Genomic DNA, 18,086 nt, shown 5'->3' with positions numbered 1-18,086 from the left:
CCTCTGTTCTTGTTGCTTCACTAAAGAAACAGAAAACAGCTGGCCATAGCATTTTCTGTCTTTTCTTATTGATGTAACCTCATTATTTAGCCACCTTGGTCTCTTTCTCCAGGCCAAATAATTCCAATTCCATTTAAGAAGTCTATTTTAAAGCCCTTTAATCATGTTTGGTTTTAGGCCTTTCTTTAAAAGTGGTCAATCAACCCTGCTGAGTTCTCCAGTGGGTAGCAGGCCTCATGTAGGGTCCTGGAGATTGAAGAATGACCTCAAGGGACTCAAATCTCCTGGGAGGAAAGAAGCTATAATAAACAGATTAAAAAGAGATTTATTCTGGACAGAGAGGATGTATGCCTGCAAAGAGCTCCAGGAGGAAACTTGGGGCTGGACACACAAAACTGGCTTTCACACAGTGAAAACATGACATAATGCTAAATGAAGAAAAGACAAAAAATAATGAAGTACATATTCATGACAGTAGTCTGAATAACAAGGCTCTATACTTCTTGCTCAGGTTTTTATCTAAGCACAGCCAGCCACATTTGCAGCATGGATCCTCTGACTTGCTGGAACTGAATGAATTGAAAACAAATGTACAAACCAAGAGAAAGAAGGACATAATCTGGAAGAAGAGGAAGGTACATGGAATTTCAGAAATACTATTATCACATGTACTTATCATGGGAAATTTGAATAGAAAAGATTCCTGGCTCCACAAACACCAAAGCCCCCAGCCCTAGTGTAACTCTGTGGGAGCCAAGATAACCCCCTCTCCATTCAGAGTGACTCAGATGCTTACAGTGACTTGTTCTGATCTCTCAGCTGCACAGTTGCTTCATTGGACTTGATTCCTGCTTCCTCAACTGGAGTTCATCAATCCCCTTTCCCCACAGCCTCTCAACATGTTCCCAAGGACACTGGGGATTTTGTTCTACTGGACCCTCTGTTGCTGCTACTTAGCTGCCATTTCTCTAGCTTAGTGTTTCTGAGCCAGTGCCTCGGCATCCTGTGGATTTCTGTTTAAGAATGGGAGTTTTGGGCTGGAGGGATGGCTTTGCGGTTAAGGCGCTTGCTTACAAAGCAAAGGATGTAGGTCCGATTCCCCAGGACCCATGTAAGCACAGGGTGGCGCATGCATCTTGGAGTTCGTTTGCAGTGGCTGGAGGCACTGGTGCACCATTCTCTCACTCTATATTCCTCTCTCAAATAAATAAAACTAAAATTTTTACAAGAATGGGAATTGCAGAGCCAGACATGGGGTGCACTCCTTTAACCCCAACACTTGGGAGGCAGAGGTAGGAGGATCACAGTGAGTTAAGGCCACCCTGAGACTCCATAGTGAATTCAGGGTCAGCCTAAGCTAGAGACCCTACATTGAAAACCAAACAAAAGAGAGCGAGAGAGAGAGAAAGGGAGAGCGAATGAATTGTGAACATTTGAAAAAAAAAGGAGGGGAATTCCTGGGCAAGGGAGATAGCTCAGCTGTTAAAAATGCTTACTTGCAAAGTCTGTCAGCCTGGGTTTAATTCTCTAGTACCTATGTAAAGCCAAATGTGGCCAGAGGCCCTGGTTCATTCATACACTCCTTCACTCTCTCTCCCTCCCTCTCTTGTGCACATGCACACAAATAAACAAAGAAAAATACTGAAGAAAGACAAAAAAAAAAAAGAGAGAAAGAAAGAAAGAAAGAAAGAAAGAAAGAAAGAAAGAAAGAAAGAAAGAAAGAAAGAAAGGGAAGGGGGAGGGAGGGAGGAAGAGAGAGAGGCCAGGTATGGTGGCGCATGCCTTTAATCCCAGCACCTATGAGGTAGGTGGATCGCCATGAGTTCAAGGCCACCCTGAGGTTACATAGATAGTGAATTGCAGGTCAGCCTGGGCTAGAGCGAGACCCTACCTTGAAGCCCTCCCCCCCTCAAAAAAAAGGCATCCTTCAAGTTAGTCATAAGCCCACTTCCCTCACGATCTAGCTCAATCCTGCCTCTCCATGGAGCCTTCCTGGACAGCTGCAGTACTGAGTAATAATACTCATCCTCATTCCTAAATCTCATGAAATGGAAATAGATGCACAATGGAAATGATTATGAAAAAGGAAGGTTTCAATCATACAGCCACAATAATCACACTCTCATGAAAATGAAATAGATCAAGAACAGAAACACCAGACTTCACAGGGGTTATTCCTATAGGGAGGAGAAGGGGATATCAGAACAACCAGATAGTTTTTTCTTCTCTTCTTCCCTTTTCCCTTCTTTTTTTCTTTTTTCTTTATTTATTTACTTGAGAGCGACAAACAGGCAGAGAGAGAGAGAGAGAGAGAGAGAGAGAGAGAGAGAGAGAGAGAGAGAGAGAGAGAGAATGGGTGCATAAGAGCCTCCAGCCACTGCAAAGGAACTCCAGATGCATGTGCCACCTTGTGCATCTGGCTTACATGGGTCCTGGAGAATTGAGCCTCGAACCAGGATCCTTAGGTTTCACAAGCAAGCACTTAACCACTTAGCTATCTCTCCAGCTCCCTTTTTCATTCTTTTATTTTTGTCTTTTGGAATGAATATTTCCTTTGTGAAGACACAATAAAGAATAAGGAGTGTTATTGAAAATTCCCCATGGTTCCACTCTCTAGGACACCTTTACCACCAGAAGACTGAGGACCTGTCAAGTCAAGAGACTCCATTTCATGGGAAGCTCTTGAGTTGAGGCCCTACACACTCATCTGGGGAGCCCAAAGGGCTGCCAGCCTTGAACTCATTCCTCCCAGCTCTAGGTAGTCTTCCCCCAACCAGAGCCTTCACAATGATCCACATATGGTGCCCCCCAAAAATGCTGTGCCACCATTATCACTGAACATACCTTACTCCGGCCTCATCCTGCAACAGGCAGAAAGGATAAAGAACCTTCTAAGATTTTCAGACAAGCCCTACGCACAAACTCCAATTCTCCTCTCCGTCTTATTGCTTTTTATAAAACTTAGAAGCTCAAGGTCATAGGAGACACCACCCATACTGCCAGGCCAAACACTTGTCACTCATTTCTGCCTTAACATCAGCAAAGGAAAGCAGAGAGGATAGAATACAGTGGAGCTGACTCAGGGGTCTTCCCACAGACACATCTGCCAACACTTCTGACGAGCCCTCCTTTGGGGAAGGGAAAGGGCGGGGCCAGGAGCGAGACAGCCGCCATCATTTCTCAAGGTTCCCCAGAGCACCCGGAGCCTCAGCGGCAGCTCCAGCCCCTCACCCACAGTGCTATACAGCCCACGCTTTGGCTTTGTTTCTCTGAGCCACCTTCCTGTCCTCTGATGTTCTTCCACTGTGAGACTCCATTGTTTCTTTTCCTCCCACACTGGTAAGTGCACTGTGAGATTGTCTCAGCCCGGGAATAGACACTGGGAGCTTCCAGAATATTAAATTTAAAAAATCCAGAATTTCAAAACCAGGTCTTGAATCTCTAAGAGTTCCTGAGTTTTCAGATTTGTTCTTTTGGTTTTTGCTTAATTTGTGTACTTACTGCATGATTTAAAACACAACACAGCCACATCACTTACATTAAGCATGCTTATCAACATGGCTTATACAAGAGTCTCTTCATTTCTGCCCCCCTGTCCTTGGAACTACTGTCAGCATATGCTTGGCTTATAGATATGTTAAAAACTCCACAGTACCTTATTTATAGTTTTCCTTTAGATGGTTTTTCAAAGAGATTAAAAGTAAAAGTTTTTTTTTATATATTCCCTCATATTTAACATCCGGATGCCCTTTCATACCTGTGCATTGCAAATTTCTATCTAGTATTATTTTTCTTTTGCTTGCAAAACTTCTTTATTGCCTCTTCAAAGAGGGAATAACAATTCATTCTAGAAGGACTATAAGACAAAAAGGAAGGAAGTTCCAAGAAGAGCAGGAGGGAGGGGAAGAAAAGGAAAGAGAAAGGATCCCTCCCCCTCCTCCTTACAATATAATTCTCTCAATTTTACTTTCCCTATAAAAGGAAATGTTACTCTGAGGCAGGGTCATGCTACATAAACCAGGCTGGCCTCAACTTCACAATGCTCCTACCTCAGCCTCTTGAGTGCTGAGCTCACAAACATACCACGGCACCCGGCTTTATTTATTTATTTATTTATGAGAGAGAGGGTGGGGGCTGGAAAGATGGCTTAGTGGTTAAGGCACTTACCTGTGAAGCCTAAGGACCCATGTTCTATTCTCCAGATCCCACAAAGGCAAGCACAAGGTTGCACATTCCCACTTGGTGGCACAAATGCCTGAAGTTCAATTGCAGTGTCTGAAGCCCTGGAACATCAATTCTCTCTCTCTCTCTCTCTCTCTTTCTGTCTCTAAAAGAGGGAGAGACAGAGAGAATGGGCACACTAGGGCATCCAACCACTGCAAACAAACTCCAGATGCATGTGCCATCTTGTGTATCCAGCTTATGTGGGTTCTGGGGACTCAAACTTGGTTTTATAGGCAAGTGCCTTAACCATTAGGTCATTTGTCCAGGTCCCGGCTTCATTTTTGAAGAGTATTTTTTTTTGTTTTGATTTTTTGAGGTAGGGTCTCACTCTAGTCCAGGCTGACCTGGAACTCACTATGTAGTCTCAGGGTGGCCTCAAACCTGCCTCCCAAGTGCTGGGATTAAAGGCGTGCACCACCACACCTGGCTGACGAATATTTGTATTGAATGTAGAATTCTAGGACTGACAATCTTTCTTTTTCAATTCCACTTTCTTCTACCTTAAATAATTTCTGATTATACATCTGCTCTTCTTTGTACCTCTCTATGTAATATACCCTTGCTTGGTCTTCACAAGCCCCTTTATTTTTCATTTTTAATTTAATTTAATTATTTTATTTTTCAAGGCAGGGTCTTGCTCTAGCCCAGGCTGACCTGGAATTCACCATGTAGTTTCAGGATGGCCTCAAACTCACAGCAATCCTCCTACCTTTGCCTCCCAAGTGCTGGGATTAAAGGCATGAGCCACCATGTCCGGCCATAAGCCCCTTTAATTAAGCAATTTGATTCCGATGTGGCTTGGTGTGGTTCACTTCATTTTTATTATACTTACTTGAGTTTTGTTGCATTTCTTGGACTTAGGTAAATAGTTTGTATTTAGTTGGGAACTTTTCTACTCTTGCTTCACTTTTCCAAGTACACTGCTGCCTATTATTTACAAATGGATACAGACCAGTCATGGTAGTATACACCTGTAACTCCAGCAATTGGGAGGTGGAAGCAGGAGGATCAGGAGTTCAAAGTCAACCTCATCTACACAGTAAATTTGAGGCTGACCTAAGCTACATGAGACCCTGTCTAAAATAAAAATGAGGACTGGAGAGATTGCTAGGTGGTTAAGGAGCTTGCCTGTGAAGCCTAAGGACCCAGTTTCAATTCTTCAGGTCCTATGTAAGCCAGATATACATGGTGGCACATGTGTCTGGAGTTTGTTTGCAGTGGCTAGAAGCCCTGGTGTACCCATTCTCTCTCTTTCTAACAAATAAAAAAAAATCTTTAAAAAACATAAAATAAAAATGAATACAGACTCTCCCTATACTTGTCCAGTTCCTAGTTGTTTATAGGTATGGAATTTCAGACTGCCTTGCTCACTCACTCTTAGTTGGATGCAGAAACCTATCCCTACCCTTTTGTTACATGACATCATGATGGTTCAGAAGAATGAGGAGCAACTGTTCTTTTACATGCCCTTTTCCTACCATCTCACTTCCATACTTTTCCTGAACTGCTAGTCCAGTCACTGATCCAGCAATATGCCCCTTCTTCCTCTGGATTGTTTTTTTGTTTTTTTTTTTAATCTTTTTGAGGTAAGGACTCACTCTAGCTCAGGCTGACCTGAAATTCACTATGTAGTCTCAGGGTGGCCTTGAACTTTTGGCAATCCTCCTGCCTCTACTCCCGAGTGCTGGGATTAAAGGTGTGTGACACAGTTCAATTCCCCAGTACCCACATAAGCTAGATGCACAAGGTGGTGCATGCATCTGGAGTTTGTTTGCAGTGGCCCATTCTCTTTCCACCCCCTTACCCCCGCCCACTCTGCCTCTTTCCCTCTCTCAAATAAATCAATTAAAAAAGGAAAAAAAACAAAAAACAAAAAACAAAAAACACAAAACTCCTGAATAGAGCCGGGCCAGGTGTGGTGGTACACGCGTTTAATCCCAGAGGTAGGAGGATCACCGTGAGTTCGAGGCTACCTTGAGACTACCTAGTGGATTCCAGGTCAGCTCTGAGCTACATTGAGACCCTATCTCGGGGGTGTGTGTGGGGGGGAACCTCCTGAATATATTGAGGGACATCTATTCAAATTATCACAACATCCCAGCACCTAACCCCAGGTCTCTGGGGAGAGGACCCTGGCCTGCTAAGGCTGGAGAGAGCTGAGAAGTAAAAGAATTTCTAGGACTGGGAGAGCAAAAACACAATTGATCCTGCAACACATGCAGAGAACTCTGAGCACAAGCACAGACCACCTGCTCTCCCTCCCTCTCTACTCCTCCCCGTACAGCTGCAGTCACAGCCCGCTGCCTGGACAGATTCCTTATAATACCCCACTGCCTTTGCACTCACCCTTGTCACCTATGCCCCAGCATTCTTTGCCTGCAAGGCCTATCTACCTTTCCCTTGCTCATCCTCTGTAGCCCTTCTACCCTCTCTCTACTTCAGATCCTTTGGCAGAGCCTCATGAATAGGCCCAGGTTTTCCATCTACTTTCTATATCCTTTTTAAATTATTTATTTATTTTTGATTTTTCGAGGTCAAGAATTCACTATGTAGTCTCAGGGTGGCCTTGAACCCACGGTGCTCCTCCTACCTCTGCCTTACAAGTGCTGGGATTAAAGGCGTGTGCCACCACACCTGGCTATTTATTTATTTTTTGCAAGCAGAGACAGAGAGAGTGAGCATGCCAGGGCCTCTAGTCACTGCAAACTTCAGATGCATGTGCCACTTTATGCATCTGGCTTTACATGGGTACTGGGGAACTGAACTCGGATTGTTAGGCTTTCCAGGCAAGCACCTTAACTGCTAAACCATCTCTTTAGCCCCTCCTTTCTATATCTTTAACCTGCCTCAGGCCTCTGTCCTATCACACAGGCTGGCATCTTGTGGTCATCAGCTCTCTGAGTGATGGAAAAGACTGGATTGGGAGCTAGGAGCTGAAAGCCACAGACCCAGACTCTGACACTACCTCTCTGTGACCATAGGTAAGCCATTTCTCTAGGCCTGTTTTCCAGAAAGCTCAGTGGTGTCCCCAAATACTCGGCTCTTCTACTCTCTAGTGCTCCAGGCAGAAGCAGAAGCAGGGGTAGAGCACGCAGGAGGAACAAGATCACCTAAGGGAGCTGGGAACCTCACGCTACCACTTGCAAATTCCACTTAAGCAAAACACACTTTGGCATGCTTTAATAGGGATTTTTTTTTCTTATTATAGGTTATAAATAATAATAACAGGTATTTGAATGAAGCTTTCTGGCTTACCAGTTGCTTATACCCACTGGCTCTTATGTGCTTTACCACAACCCTGTGAAAGCTGGTACTGTTATCATCATCATAGCAAACCCAGGCTGACACTATCCTAAGTCAGCACTGAGAGACAATCTGAGTCACAGACAGTTAAGCCACCTGTCCAAGATAACAAACATGGTAAAGGGTAGGTCTAGCCTCACAACCCTGATGATATGGCCCCAAGTCACTCACAGTGTCTCATGTCCCTTCACCTTACATGCATGAAGAGTTTGGGAAACAGAGACTCCATGAGATCATGGTTTGCTCAAGACTTTGTGTAGCAGACAACTTCAGGTTCACTGAGATGAATTTCCAAATCAAGCACAGTTATGGAGGAAGGGATATTCATTGATGCTTACAGATCCAAGGAAGTGCCATAAGGGCAGAAATAGTTGCCCCCTCCTAAAGGACCAGGCAGAGAGAGAGGGGGGGGGAGAGAGGGAGAGAGAGGGAGAGAGAGAGAGGAGCCACAAGCTCAAAAGCCACAGCCATACAGCATGCTTCAGGAACTCTAGGTAGTCACGGTAGTCACACACTTTGCATATCTTTATACTGGAATTTCAAACCTACCACACCTTAAGATCTGCTCAGGGACACCTTCTCCATCCAGGTTGCTGCAGATCCAAACTACAAACTATTAAAACACTGAATGTATTGGGGGCCATCTATTCAAACTACCACACTCTGGTATCCACCAAAGGCCAGAATATGAACTCCTGGGCTGGAGAGATAGCTTAGCAGTTAAGGTGCTTGCCTGCAAAGCCCAAGGACCCAGGTTCAATCCCCCAAGATCCACGTAAGCCAGATGCAGAAGGTGGGTGCATGCACCTGAAGTTTGCAGTAGCTGGAGGCTCTGGTGTGCCTATTCTCTCTCTCTCTCTCAAATAAATAGAATAGAATAGGAACTTCTGTTCCTTGACCAAAAGGAACACAGGGAATGTCAGTCCTTGGTGGAACAGTGTCAACATGAAGCCCTCCACAGAAACTGACTGAGATCTCAAAGTCCCTGAAGCCCAGCTCCTGGCCTGGCTTCCCTCCCCCTCTATACCCTCACTTGATGCTCTACAGACTGACACCTGTATTGATCTGAAGCCCCTCACTCAGGACCACAAGTGCCTGAAGCAGATGCCAAGTCTAACAATTACTGCCCCCTCCTACCCTGCCCACCTCTGCCCATTGGCTTGCTGGGCCACAGTGATTATGGGATCCTGTTCATAGAATCTCAAAGACTCCTTTCTGTATCAGGTGGAGGGAGGATCAGCCGATCATATCAGCCTGCAAGAGTCACCCCAGAAACTCATGGGGGCCATCAGTGTAGGCCTTGAGAGGGATCGCCTGTTTATAGGAAGAAAAGGCTGTAGAGTTCAAATATCACATTTTCTACTGAAAGGAAGACTACAGTCACATAAAGGGTATGTAGAAGTCAGTGGACCTGGCCTCACTGACTTCCATACACTGATATAAATAATCTCCCAAGCTTAAATGCACACATACATAAAATGTAAATTAATAGAGCTTTGGAGCACCCACATGAGCCACAGTTATATAACTTACAGGAAGTGGAGTAGGGGAGGGAAGGAAGACGTTAATTTTTATTCTTTTTTTGTTTTGCTTTACTTTTTTGGTTTTTCCAGGTAGGGTCTCACTCTAGCCTAGGCTGACCTGGAATTCACTATGGAGTCTCAGGGTGGCCTCGAACTCACGGCGATCCTCCTACCTCTGCCTCCCAAGTGCTGGGATTAAAGGCATGTATCACCATGCCTGGCTATTCATTTTTATTCTTTATATTCCTTTCTGAGTTAAATTTGTTACTTATACAAAAACTTGCATAATATAGAAGGAAACTGGAATTTCTATCTCTAAAAGGAGGCCCAAGGTTAACAGTAGTTCTCCCTTTTCCATACTATGTAGTATTTTCCAGGTTTCCCATGGTAATTGTGTCCTTCCTTTTTTTCTTGTGTCCTTCCTTTTTTTCTCTCATTGTGAGTGTATGTATGTGTGTGTGATGTGCATGTATGTGAGTGTGGACGCATGTGTGTGTGATGTGTATGCATGTGAATGTGGGTGTATGCATGTGTATGATGTGCATGTATGTGAGTGTGGATATATACATGTATATCAGACAGCTTCAGGTTTGCTGAGATGAACTTCCAGACAAAGCACAGTTATGGAGGAAGGGATATTTATTGAAGCTTACAGATCCAGGGGAAGTACCATAATAGCAGAAGAAGCTGGCCTGCCTTCACAGGACCAAGCAGAGACAGAGAAGCACAAGCCAAAAAGCCAAAAGCCACACAGCACAGCACACTTCAGGAACTCCAGCTAGGCACACTTTGCATATTTTTAGATTGAAATCTCAAATCCACCACCACACCTTAAGATCTTCCCAGTGACACTGCCTCCAGCCAGGTGGTTGCAGATGCAAACTACAAACTAAGAAAACACTGAATATATTGGTGGCCATCTATTCAAGCTTCCACATTCTACCCCCAGCCCCCAATATATTCATAACCATCACATGTTGTAAGCTGTACTCAGTTCCTTTTCAAAGGTCCCCACATTCTTGACCAATTTAAGATAGTAAGTCCTATAAAACCAAACAAGTTAAATACTTCGAAAATATAAAGGTACAGGGTAAATAGTTCCAACTGGTGTAATGCATAGCAAGGAGAAACTAAAACAATGCAAACTCAACCACCATCAAACAAACATCGAACTTCTGCAGTTCAAGTTCAATATAACCAGAAACTGACAGTCTCCAGATTTTCCAATTCTGTCTCTCCAGCTGGGCAGAGTAACTAGGGAACACTTCCCTAGTCTTCAGGTCTCCATGAAAATCATGGTCCATCTTCTAAAGGCTCTTTCAGCCTATCAGGGCATCATGCCCTGCTTCATGCCACATCTCAGCAACAACTCCTGGAACCATGTGCAATTCACGACCACTTCACACATTTTTCATGCTTCTGAAACCAGTACCAGGTGTGTAGGACTCAGCCATATTCTTAATTCAGGGATGGAAATAAACAAATTGTAACCTTGAAAAGTAGGTTCCATCTCCAGTCAACTCTTTCCAAAAGAGTTTGCATTTCTATGATAGTCTTTCCTCAAGCATCCTTTCCATTGTTTTAATGTAAAGCAGTTGGGCCATCTTCTGTAAGATTGCTAATACGTTTGACAATAGCAGGTTCGGTAACCTAAGACCAGTCTCAGTGCCTGTAATTTTAACTTGCTGGAGGTTTTCCAATTTAAAATCTTAAATCTCTTAGTCCAGTATCTTTATCCCAGCACATCAGTCCATTACAAGGTTAAACTTGATCAAACTCTCTGAGCCTGGGCAGCAGAACACAGCCAGCCTTTATGCCAGTAGCCCACTTCCAACAAAGTCTTCTGTACTCTTTCCTTCCCTTAGAAAGCTTATACGCCAAGCCTCGAAGTTCAATACTGTCTGTACTTAGCATTCTCAAACTGTCATCAGAATAGTCCACAAAACTTAGTTTACCACTCCAGAAGGCATCTTCAGTTGCAAGCACCAAGTCCATGCCCATTTCTCCAAAACAAAGGTTCCAAAAGACCAAAATCCACATGGTCAGGTACATCTCACCCCACACCTGGTACTAACTGAGATGAACTTCCAGACCAGGCACAGTTATGGAGGAAGGGATTTATTGAAGTTTTCAGATCCAGAAGAAGTTCCATAAATAGCAAAAGAAGCTGGCCTGCTTTCACAGGACCAGACACAGAGAGAGAAGCACAAGCCAAAAAGCCAAAAAGCCAAAAGCCACACAGTACATCACACTTCAGGAACTCCAGCTAGGCACACTTTGCATATCTTTAAATTGAAATCTCAAACCTACCACCACACCTTAAGATCCGCCCAATAACACTGCCTCCAGCCAGGTGGCTGCAGAAGCAAACTACAACCTAATAAAACACTAAGTATATTGGGGACTATGATTCACTACCACAGCATGTGTATGTGACGTGCATGTATGTGAGTGTGGGTACAGGCATGCCATAGCATGAGTGTAGAGGTCAGAGAGCAACCTTAGGTGTTGGTTGTTCATCTTCCACCTTGATTGGGGTAGGGTTTCTTTGTTGTCTGTGTAAGGTTCAGGAGTGACCAAGGACCACAGAGAGCACTCTGAGCCAAAGATGGAAGTTTTTATTCAGGGGGAAAAGCACGAGCTGCCAGGACCGATGCTCAAGGGGGGGGCAGTAGGCTAGGGGTTACAGATAGTGGGCTTTATAGGTTTTTCAACTGGGGGAAGGTGAGAAAGGGGAAGGAATTTTCTGGTTAGGGTAGGAAATCTCTGTTCTTTTACATAAGCCACACAGAGAGGCCAGGAGTGACCTGGTGAGAGGTAGGGGGACAGTAGATCTCTGATCTCAGGGTGAGACCAGAAGTGACCTGGTGAGAGACAAGAAGGGGTTAAGGAGGGCCGTAAATCCTGTTCTTGGAGCATCCTTCTTGAGGAACGTGGATGATTCACTTCGCCCTCCTGCTGCAACTCCATTTTGTCCTGACCTAACAGTCTGCTGCTGTGTACACCAGGCTAATTGGCCTGTGAACCTCTGGGGAGAGCACTGGGAATGCAGATACATGCTACTGTGTCTGTGTTTACATGGGGTCTGGGGATCTCAACTCAGGTCCTCATGCTTGCAGGGCAAGTGCTTTACCTACTAAGCCATCTTCCCAGCTTCTTTGTTTCTTTTGTACTAGACTGAACCATATAAAGTGAAACTGCCATTTTGACAGGTTGAAAGTGACTGAATATTGACAATTTCAAGTAGTTCATGAATCAATATTCAACCAATATTTAAGCAAGTGACTTCTGTGTTAAACCAGTATCCAAACAGTATAAACTTTCCTAAGGAAGTAAATAAAGGGAGCAGAGTTTTCCCTGAAGGCAGAGGACCAGGTTATTCATCTCTATGTTCCCAACACCCAGAAGCTTATACAAACCTATATCCAGAGCCACATGAGTTGGGAAGAGGGAAAAAAATCAATAAGCAAATAGATGGAAAAATAAATGTCTATCACTAGGCAAACAAATGAAATTATGCATTCCTACCAACAACTGCTACAGCATTTCAATAAGGAAAGAGGGCAGACCAAAAAAAGGGTTGTGGTAGGAATGAATTAACTTGGGTGCTGACAAGATAAGCAATAAGGAAGGGAAGAGGAATAGGGCTATACAGAGACACAATCCTGGCCAGTCAGCAGGTATCTTGGCATGTCCCTGGAAGGCCTTCCCCCTTTTCCTACCCCTTGCAGTCAGCACTTTGCTATGATGGTCACTGTTCATTAAGGTTTGATATCCAAGAATGGGAGGCTACCCCAGCTTAAGTTCATCTCTACAGAATTATTACTTCTTCTAGCTGTGTCCTGTGACAATTAGGATGGACAGAGCTCTTAGAGCAAGTGGGGAAGATGCTCCCAGACCTCATGACGTAGTTTACACCTAGCAAAGGGGCCCATGAGGGTGTAAGTCCCCAAATCACATCACCCAAGGACTTTTGAAAAGTGAGATGGGATGAATGAGCTGACAAAAACATCAGGATAAAGAAAGACTCAATTCTAATACTAGAAGGTCTGCTGGGTAGAAAATAGGAAATAAGCATGTATGATTTCCTGTGGATATTCTAGAACTATGAGGGAACAGAACAGGATTCAATAGCAATGGGTAGGAGCATGGGCTAGTATTGAAGTTTGAGGTACCAACATGTAAGACTAGTCAAGAGGGGCCACTCCACTATAAAACCTCTGACTTTACATACAGAGCCCATGGGCACCTTCCTAGAATATATGCATTTATTTCTACATCAAAATTTGGAATGTTTTATAAGAATTAGTTGCATTTAGTTCCAAATCTGTTTATGCTAGTTGCTTTTTTGGCATTTGTGGTTGTTTGAATAGATGGCCCCCATCAATGTTTTATTAGTTTATAGTTTGCATTTGCAGCTACCTGATTGGAAGTGGTGTCACTGGGTGGATCTTAAGGTGTGGTGATGGATTTGAGATTTCAATCTAAAGATATGCAAAGTGTGCCTAGCTGGAGTTCCTGAAGTGTGCTGTGCTGTGTGGCTTTTGGCTTTTTGGCTTGTGCTTCTCTCTCTGTGTTTGGTCCTGGGAAAGCAGGCCAGCTTCTTCTGCTATTATGGTACTTCCCCTGGATCTGTAAGCTTCAATAAATCCCTTCCTCCATAACTGTGCCTTGTCTGGAAGTTCATCTCAGTGAACCTGAAGCTGTCTGCTACAGCATTATATTTATATTTATATAATTGAATTAAGTACAATAAGATATGAATGTCAAAAAAGTCACTGCTGTTTTTAAGAAAAGTAAGATGAATATTTTAGAAGTGTTTGAATAGCTAAATGAAAATGATATTGAATGGTGAACAAAACAACAGTAAAAATTTGATCAAGTTCAGGCATGGTGGCGCATGTTAGGTCAGGACAAAATGGAGTTACAGCAGGAGGGTGACAGAGGAGTCATCCACATTCCTCAAGAAATTGTTTAGCCATTAGCCCTTCCCTGCATAACAAGGCTCCAGGTCTAGATTTACTGCTCCCCAATCTCTCACTGGGTCACTTCTGGTCTTACCATATGGCTAATGTAAAGAACAGAGATTTACTGCACAAAGAAATTCCTTCCCTTCCTCACCTTCCCCCAACTAAAGAGCCTATAAAGCCCACTATCTGTAACCCCAAGCTGACTGCTCCTCTCTTGAGAGTCAGTCCTGGCAGCTCACGTTTTTCCCTGAATAAAAACTTCCATCTTTGCTTCAGAGTGGTGTCCATGGTCTTGGTCACTCCCACACCTTACATCCTTACATGTGGTGCCCTGACTCGGATAGGAAGGCTTCTGGTTGCTCTCTTGGGTGGCCAGACCTCCTTTTCCTCTGACCAGACCACCAACCTGCCATTTGACCCTCTGAAGGCCTCGGACCATCTCCTCCCTCCTTCTGGTAAGTGTCCCCTTCTCTCGGGTTCGCCTATCTCAGGTTTCCTCCTCGTGAAAGCCATGCCAACATCGCATGCCAGGCTATACTCCTTGGCTACTAGGCCCAACCCCAGGTCTCCAGAAAGACACCCTCTGGACACCTTGAGTCTCTCTTTCTCTGGTCTACCGTACCCTAAGGGGCACCTTTTGGTTCAGTTGCACCATCTTTAGACATGCCCTCTCCCTCCCTTCCCTCCCTCCTGAGCTCTCACCTTCCACTGCCAGCTGTTTTTGCCATCAGGAACACAGTTACCCTCCTCACCCACTAACAGGCTAAAAAGCCAACAGTTGCAGCCTATACAGCCTCTGCTGCATGCTCCGTTCACCCTAATGGGCCAGGGTTCATACTGCTGTTCTGGGTAAACCCGGCTTAAGATAAGGTTTATTTTTCTCTCACCCTTGTTTTGCTCTTTCCCTGTCTCCATAGGACATCTTATCTTTCTCTGAAACTCTGCCTGGCCACATCCATAAGCTGAACAATGGGTCCAAATGGGCTGAGAATAATACTTTTGATTTCTAAATTTTCACTGAATTAAAACAAACTTCTGCCAATGTCCAGGCAAATGGTCCGCAGAATCCTATTTTTCACTCTGTATGCAAGGCCTTCTCTCTGCTCTACCTGCCATCCTCACCAGGTCCTAGCCAAGGTCTCAGAAATGCGCTCTCACTCAACCCCTCCCCCATACTCACCATCTGCTTTTGACCGAGGTGCCACAGAGGACCTCACCCCAACAGCTCCTCAGGCTTCCGGCTCCTCTGGCTCCCTCAGTCTCTCCTGATACCCTGCCTGGTAATAAGGTTTGATTTTAATCTCTGGAGTTGTAAAAAAACAAATAGAAAGTTAAAATGGGAATGCATAATTTCTGAATAAATGAATGAATGAATATGTGAAGGAGAAATGGTTGTCTAGAGTCTGTATGAAATGTGCATTTAAAATGAATGTGTGTGTGTGAATATGCATGTGGCTCACAGCCCTAAGGCAGCAGAATGATTTCTGTTGTGAGCAGTGCTATTTCATTGTAGGGATGTTTTCCACCAAGAGACCAGTATAGCCAACTTTTACTGTTGAGTGTCCCCCAGAAGAAACACTAAAAGCAATTAAGATCATAGAAAAAAATGCAAAATTCTCCTATGCTTAAATAGTTGTAAAATGGCAGGTCTGAAAAGCTGCCTATAACCTTGAGGGAAGATCAAAACTCTCCCTGGAATTTTTTTTAAAAAAAAGGCTCTTTCTTAGCTTCCTGCCTTGCAGAGCCAGGGAACTGCAAGCACATGGAATCTCAGGATCCTGGCCCCAGCATGATGATGAATGAATGTCAAGTCACTATGGGGATTTCTTATAAGAAATTTGTAACTGTTTTATGCTTATAAAAAAATTTGTAAACTGGGCGTGGTGGCACATGCCTTTAATCCCACACTCAGGAGGCAAAGGGAGGAGGATCACCTTGAGAGTTGTAAATTCCAGGTCAGCCTGAGCTAGAGTGAGACCCTAGCTCATAAAATTAAAAAAAAAAAAATTGTAACTGTTTTACGTTTACTTTATCTTTCTATGCTTATATGGAACTACTAATAGACAATAGCCTCAAGATTTATGTTTAAAACTAAATTTGTAAAAAAAATTTTTTTTTGAAAATTTCTAATAATGTTTAAATCTGCTTTCATATTTTTAAAATGTGTTTCAGGAAAGTTATAAGAAACAAAGTTCCAAAATCTATGTTTATTCTGGGTAACTAGCATAAGTCAAATCTGATCATTAAAAAATTTCTTTTAAAAACTTATTTCAAAAGGCCTTTTGAAAGGGAAAAATGGTCCTATTAAAAGTCTTACAGTAAGGACAATAAAAGTTTTGTTGATAGTTATGAGATGAATATGACTAAAAAAGATAAGCTGGAGAGGAAACTTTATATGTTGGATGTTAAATGTTTGATAAAAAAGATTGTTAAAGAGTGGTTACATTGGGGCTGGAGAGATGGGTTAGTGGTTGAGCGCTTGCCTGTGAAGCCTAAAGACCCTGGTTCGAGGCTCAATTCCCCAGGACCCACGTTAGCCAGATGCACAAGGGGGCGCACACATCTGGAGTTCGTTTGCAGTGGCTGGAAGCCTTGGCACGCCCATTCTCTCTCTCTCTCTCTCTCTCTCTCTCTCTCTCTCTCTCTCTCTCTCTCTGTCTCTCTCTCTCTCTGTCTCTGCCTTTTTCTCAGTCTGTTGCTCTCAAATAAAAAAAAAATAGTGGTTACATGGATTGTAAGGTAAAAGTATGTAGATGAAGATATGAGTAAATTTAAACAAGTTAAAGACAAAGTACTTAATCAGATTAGACTTCTGGAAATGTAAAATGACTTAGCCTAGGGTTTACATCAGACTAACATACTATGGCCCTGGCTGGTAGCAGGATGCTAATGGTATTCAGGTTGTAAACTTAACTTTTAACTCATTGATGTTAATCTGGTCATAATAATGGTTATGAAAGACAAATTTAGAGTACCCAACCAAGTTAACTAGGTTCCTCTACTTGTCAACCTTTCAACTAAATCTTAAGATTAAAATTGACACGTTAATATTTAATTCTCTTCTAAGGTTATTATATCTAAAGCCCTGCTTTAAAAAAAAAATCTCACAGAGGAACTATTTACTCTTTTTTTTCCCCTATTTTATAAGGTAAATAGACCACATTTGAAACATTAAACAGCATTTATCTGTCACACACTTAAAAACTATTTACTTCAAGGTGAACAGTAAAAAAAAAAAATTCTAAACAAAGTTATATTGTGATTTAAGATGTAATTCTTCAATTCCTCCAACAATCTTAGTATTTCAATTTTAACTTATGTCATTACTGAACAAGTTTACCAAATTATTACAGGCAGAATTATAGAGTTGGTCAATGTTCAAATAGTTAAAAGATTGTGTCATAAAATTTTGTGTAAGAGATTAAAAATACTTCTTTTTGACTCAACAATTAAAGGTGCTTATTTGCAAAGCCAAATACACATAGTGGAACATAAAAATCATTTTCAGTGGCAAGTGGCCCTGGCATGCTCATTTCCTCTTTTTTTCATGAGACTTGTCTCCTTTTTTTTTTTTTTATTAGATCATGGCAGTTTAATCCAGTTCCTCTATTCTTTGGGCATATTAAATATAGCTAAATTAACTTTAAAAACTAACTTATAGATTAATGGACATCTTATTTAGCTTTTCAGAATGCTAAATCTTCTCAAAAATGTAAGTATATAAATGTATCTCAATTCTGATAAGCTTAAAAATTATAAATTTTTCATGTCTTCATATTTAAGCCAAAAATATTGCTACATAATATAGATTTCTTGTTTATTTTAAATCCTGTCAGCAGATCTTTTGTTCATAGTTTATTCTCTGTAGCCTTGTGTGCCTTAAATATGTAAACTCTACTTTCTGTTAATGTCAGACTTTTCCAGATATCAGAATATTATGATTTCATTTATACAAAGTACATACATGATGTTTAACTATCAATAAGCATATATCATCATGCCTGACTAAAACTCTATAATTTTAAGGTGTTTCTTATCTTGTTCAAGCTGATTTTGCTAGATGATT

General features: G+C 42.6%; 1 protein-coding gene across 4 annotated transcripts in view; it reads right to left on the bottom strand.

Annotated features, from left to right (window-relative positions):
* Nucleotides 1-18,086, bottom strand: part of Adcy3 (adenylate cyclase 3) — a 118,549-nt gene that overhangs the window by 76,881 nt on the left and 23,582 nt on the right. The window contains exon 1 of one of the 4 annotated variants that reach the window (XM_045148677.1): nt 15,201-15,251. The exons of the other annotated variants lie outside the window; for them this stretch is intronic. Coding sequence (XP_045004612.1) covers nt 15,201-15,203 — 3 coding nt within the window. The 5' untranslated portion in view covers nt 15,204-15,251. Of the gene's footprint in view, nt 1-15,200; nt 15,252-18,086 lie in introns of those variants that run through there. 4 annotated transcript variants of the gene reach the window in all.

The sequence above is a fragment of the Jaculus jaculus genome, chromosome 5 (assembly GCF_020740685.1).
Source record: "Jaculus jaculus isolate mJacJac1 chromosome 5, mJacJac1.mat.Y.cur, whole genome shotgun sequence".
Taxonomy (NCBI): domain Eukaryota; kingdom Metazoa; phylum Chordata; class Mammalia; order Rodentia; family Dipodidae; genus Jaculus; species Jaculus jaculus.
This window is presented reverse-complemented; position numbering and strand designations above follow the sequence as displayed.